We start from the raw sequence: 5,791 nt of genomic DNA, 5'->3' as shown, positions 1-5,791 counted from the left end.
AATTTATCTTCATCGGGTTAAAACATTGTGTTATTGAAGTTATTGTGAGTATTTTTAGGTGTTGATAAAATAGCCTGAAATAATACTGATGCCTCTTATTTGTTCATGAAGCACACACAAGTTCCTCATGAAGGAGACAGATTATTCATTTATTCCAAATGCCTGAAGCTTCCGGGGAGGTGGCAGCAAGATGTGATTTTTCATGAGAAATGAATTATTACATGGAGCGGACAAATCGAGGAAAGAAATAAGAGTTACATATGCTGACCACAGGGGGCGCCAATATAGACACAAACTAAAGATTCCTTCCTGGAGCTTTAAAGAAATGGTGTAAATATGTATTACACCTTCCATGAAAGCATTTGGGGAAACTAATGTATACTTTGTATAACAAAACATGAGATGAATCATTTCCATGTATAATTCAGAATGTCGGACCTTTTGTTAAGTTGATGTATGAAATTTCATAATTTCAATGCAGGTTGAATTTGCTGGGCTTCTTGACATCTGTGTGATATGGAGTTGCTTGTGTGTCAGCTACAACAGCTCATCGACATGGAGAGCTTTCAGCATCTCAGAGTAAATCTCAGTATCTCTTGCACCAGGCCACTTCAGAGCTTTTTAACTTCCTCTGTAACCTCTACCAGAGAAAAGGGGAACCAATTCCCCATGGTCCTCCATCATGATAGGCTGTGTGCTCGACTCACAAGTTTCTCAAAGTGGCCCAGGTCCCCAGACTCTGAGAGCCGGACCTACATCTCAGGAGCTCAGCTTTTGGAGGGAAAATTTTGTCAGGAAAACCTCAATTTGAGAATGGACTGAGAGAGAGAAGCTCTGTTATAAAATAATCAATATGAAAGGAGCTAAGAGGAAAAAGGCACTTTTAAATCATTGCAGCAGCTGGTTTTATTTCTCATCATTGTTCTTTGAATGTGGGTATAACAGTCATGGTATTTCATTTTTAATTTCATGGCAAATTTAACACTTTTTGCCCTTTGTGTTGAATGTAAACGCTTATTAAACTTCGCCAATCTATCCAGTGAATTTAAAAGTTTAATAGCTTCTGGAGGGATGTTGACATTTACAAGATCCTTGTCACTCAAAGGTCAAAGAGGATCTTTCATGTTTTAAAAGAAACAACAAGACAATAATTCTTCCCGTCGATGCAAAAAAATGTATGCCCATGATGTGTTAGGTTGGAAGGGGCGTATTCGGAGGGCCACCCCTGCCACCAACCCAAAATATGATTGGCAATTTGCATAATCACAGGCTGGACTAAAATGCAAATCCACTATTCTGGCCGTTTTAAACAAGATCATGGTGGTACTTTCAGTTGTAGATAATTCAGAGCAATTCTTGAAAAAAAACCGAGCAAACTTTTGTGAAGGTCTGCCATTGTTCTTCTCACTAGCAAAGGAGTGATGTCTACTGATAAAACTCAGAGGGGGCTGATTCCATTTAAAGAGACACACACACCAAAATGGAGTGTTCTGGGAGAGCTGGTTCTTACAGGGTCACAAACCTCCTCTGGTGCTTGATTCATGTTATATTTGGACCAAAGCACAGCACAGAGTTGTCTTATTTTGAGTCCTTCTAAAAATTAAGCAAAGACATTTTTTATTTGGCTTCTCTGTTTTGTAAAAACTGAAATGTTAAACTTTTATTTTTTTTAACCCAGGAATGTTTTACTAGATATTTTTTTTTTAGTTACCGTAGACATAGTTATATATATGGGTGTGTGTTAGTTAGTGCTTCAGTTTAGCCAGCCCAGGTGCAAAAAGTTGTGCGTCCATATTTTACAAAGGCCGTGATTTGACTCCTGACCTATTCACACGTCAATCACTCTCGCTCAAATGTCCTGTCTACCTTCAGGTGTCCTATCTAATAAAGGTAAAGGCCAAAAAATGCTCTTTAAAAGGAAAAAAAATATAACTTGCATACTAAAAAAGGAGGTAGTAATATGCACACCACGCACAGGGCCGTGTGAAGACAGCAGACTGAGAAAGCAGAAGATAGCTCTTTTATAACTTACATTGAACATCCACAAAAGGCACATCCTGTCATTGCTATGCATACATCCTTTGAATAGAGTCTTAATGGAAAGTGTTACCACTTGATTACTACCTTTATCATGGCAGCAACTGTACACTGTCAAGTCATTCAAAAACACATGCATGTGATAACGGTACAGCTGTATGCCTCAGTCTTCATAAATGTTGCTTAAATGTTGGAAATATCTAAGTGTAATCTCTGTCCTCTACCTGATCTACCTTATAAAGTTTTTTTTTCGGTCTTGATATTTCTGTCTGGCTGCCTTCAGACTGCGTGAACTTGGCACAATGATATTCATCATCGGCCCGCCCACTCCTCGATCACGAACTCTGTTGCAGAAGCCCTGGAGAAATGGTTTTGCAGAATTACAGAGCCTGGGGCGCTATACTGCTGATGTGACGAGCTCATGTCAAAGAAGAAATCATAAGGGAAGACATGTTCTGCCATAAAGGCCCTCATAGAACCGGCCCTACTGCTCTTTTTACAGCGGAAATCATACAGGTGAGGATAACGTGTGAGATAAGTCAGCTGAAACAATCCTCCATTCATGTACGGGAAATAAGCAGTAGTTTCATGCAAAACAATCAAACAATTGCATACAATTCAAATAGAAAATTGTTGATGGGATCAGTAAGAACTAGCTGCCACACTGGCAAAGAATAACTGATTTGTGTGTGTGTGTGTGTGTGAGAGAGAGAGAGAGAGAAAGAGAGAGAGACTGCTTGTATGTTAGTGTGTGTGATTGAGAAGAGAGAAGGGGAGGGAAGGGGGTCTGTGAGTGTGTGATGTGGCAGGCAAGAGACTGAGGTTGATGATTTTGGGTGTGTGTGTGTGTAGGGGGGAGGGGGTGCGTGCGTGTGTGTGTGTGTGTGTGTGTGTGTGTGTGTGTGTGTGAGGGACAGAGAGAGAGAAAGAGAGAGAGAGAGAGGCAGGTGGAAAGGGGGAGGGGTCTAGGGTGGTCCAGACAGTCGCTCCTTGTGTACCTCACACACTCTCAGCCTCTGCTGCGCATCATTTAAGGGCAGCCCGGCAGTCGCTTTCTCCGGTCAGTCTCGCCGTGTATGCTGCGTAATATCCACCCGACCGCTTGCTTTTACGCTCCTCCACACACTCTTTCTTTCTGTTTTCTTTATCGTCAAGGCCAACCGGTCAACTTTAAGCCCCTGGCACCAGCTTTATATGGAAAATACGGATCTGCAGAGTGCATTTATTCTCTCTCATACCCGAGAGAAAGCGCACGGAGGAGAACGGTTGAGGACTAAATGAAAGCAGCCGTGATTCATGGACGTACCGCGCATCATGAGAATACTGCAACTGCCAACAAGGTATAACGGGAACAAAGTGTGAATTTACTCCTTATAATCACTGTTTTCTATCTCATCTGGTGATTTACGCAGGCTTTGTTTAAGGGATTATCTTTTTGCAGCACTTGCAGCTGGGTGGGATGCTTTCATTTGCGCTATGTTGTTTTATCTCAGCATTGGTGAGGATATCTGCATCGTGGAAAATCTCTGTCAGGAAGCATAACCTGTTCCCGGCTGAGAGCAGTTTTTTCTTTATGAAGTAATTTCAGTAGCAGAAAGGATGTAGACTAAGTCGTTTGAGTTGCGAGCTTTGGCTGTAAAAGTCAGTATGTTGTATGGTTTTGTATAGAGTATGCATCAACATAGTCAGTTCCTTCACACAAACAGTAGGATGTAGTCTATTTATGCAGTGCAGAGGGAAACCGGTATTTATCAGCTCTTATGAAACAGTTTGAGGGTGTTATTTTTAAAGTAGCCTTATATTGTGCTTTAGAGTCAGGAAAAATACCATGATGCATCATTTCCTTTGTTGGATCTTAAAAGTCTGAGGCATGGCTTCTAAAGTGATGATGCTAAGCCTTAATTTTACTCACACAATCAAAGCTTGCTGTATCAAGGATAAAGCCAACAGAACAACATATATATAACCCTGGGTGGAGATATTTGTTTATTCTATTGTTTGAATTCTACATTTCCAGCATCATTTTCCCCTTGATGTGACATTGTCAGTTAATCTCTGAACACCTCTGTTTACATTACTGAACTGCATACCACTTTTATTTTCGCTCCCTGATGAACAAGTGGAGCACTGCACAATGCTCACACTCTCCAATCAGGCCAAACAGGGTCCTTGAATTAGATGCAGACAAGTTGGATTACAGGGGGCCAGTATAGATGCATAGGGTGTGCTGTGGTATTGTTTATGTTATAGTGGTTTTGCTGAAGCGCTCCGTTTCCATAATGATAATCATTAAGCAAGTTTGGTTTCATTTTTTTTGACCTGTAGAGGGCATGACAAACTGAAAGTGTAGCTGTTTTGTTTTTTTTTTTAACATTTATAAGTAAAAGATAAAAATAAAGCGTGCTGGGTCACAGATGGCCAAGTGGTCGTACTCCATGTACGGAGGCTGTAGTCCACTAAGTGGGCGGCTCAGGATCAAGTCCGACCTGTGGATTCTATCCCGCATGTCATTCCTCGCTCTTTCCCAATTTCCTACGCTATCGACGGACCCTATGAAATAAATGCAAAAAGCTCCAATAATAAATCCTTACAACAAAAAAAAGCATGCTGCCATATTTAGATAGTGTGTACAGCCTGTTTTTGCTTCAGATTAACTGTACTGCTGTGCATGTTTTTGGCAGTCAGCATTAGTTGATTGGATGTGAACCAAACTTATGGGCTTAGAGCGTTCCCTTTTATCTATTTTGATTTGCAGAAATGAGGCTGTAGCACCAGAAGGAGGCACAGGAGACTAATGGAATGATTAAGTCACAGGATTCAGGCTTTACAGCAATCTTTATTGGGGACTTTTTCTTGTTCAGTACAACCTTTTAGTACCAGACTGCAGACAAACATGCAGCTCTCCCCCCCCCCCCGATAATTATCAGTAAAATGTACCTCTAATAGCGCTTCAATTAAACCCTACTCATGACTCACCCCTCAACTCCCCAGTCAATCACAATTTGTGGTGTTGCGCAGGATATTTGAATATTCAAATTAGATTGTATTGTTACATTTCATCCTCTTGTTTTTTTTTTGTGATAGGAGATACAATATGTACATAAGTGTCAGAGTACTGTTCGAACTGTTTCAGTAAAAAAAAAAAAACATTTTCTGAGAGTGAAAAGACAAAACATCTGTTTGTTCACAGGGAGGACCTGGCATGAACCGCTGTGTCTAAATGAAGTGGTTCAGCCATGCAATGTTCCTGGAAGGCAGTGATTCTGCTGGCTTTGGCCTCCATTGCCATCCAGTACACAGCCATCCGGACGCTCACCTCCAAGCCTTTCCAGCTGTGCCCACTGCCCAGCCCCCAGAACTGTGGTCTGGGGGGCCAGGAGACAGATCCCCCCTTTGAGCGCGGAGCGGCCGGCGTTGGAGGCTGTGACGACTACCCTTACTTTTCCATCAATGCCACACGCAAAACGCACATCCTGGTGTTAGCCACTACCCGCAGCGGATCCTCATTTGTTGGCCAGCTGCTCAACCAGCACCAGGAAGTGTTCTACCTGTTTGAGCCTCTTTACCATGTTCAGACCACACTGATTCCACGTCTGTCACACAGCCGTAATGCTGCTGACCGGCGTGTGATGCTCGGCGCCAGCAGAGACCTCCTGCGCAGCCTGTACGGTTGTGACCTCTACTTCCTAGAGAGCTATATCAAACCTACGCCCACGAATCACACCACTGATAAGCTGTTCCGCCGCGGTGCCAG

General features: G+C 42.3%; 1 protein-coding gene across 1 annotated transcript in view; it reads left to right on the top strand.

Moving 5' to 3' along the window:
• Nucleotides 1–2,831: 2,831 nt before the first annotated feature.
• LOC306821770 (carbohydrate sulfotransferase 1-like) overlaps nucleotides 2,832–5,791 on the top strand; it is a gene marked incomplete at its 3' end in the record, with an annotated part of 18,435 nt that continues 15,475 nt past the window's right edge. The window contains exons 1-2 of the mRNA XM_079340344.1: nucleotides 2,832–3,377; nucleotides 5,228–5,786. Coding sequence (XP_079196470.1) covers nucleotides 5,274–5,786 — 513 coding nt within the window. The 5' untranslated portion in view covers nucleotides 2,832–3,377; nucleotides 5,228–5,273. The remainder of the gene's footprint in view (nucleotides 3,378–5,227; nucleotides 5,787–5,791) is intronic.

This window comes from Symphodus melops, assembly GCF_947650265.1.
Source record: "Symphodus melops genome assembly, chromosome: 3".
Taxonomy (NCBI): Eukaryota; Metazoa; Chordata; class Actinopteri; order Labriformes; family Labridae; genus Symphodus; species Symphodus melops.
Note: the sequence above shows the minus strand (reverse complement) of the source record. Positions and strands in the feature narration are given on the sequence as shown.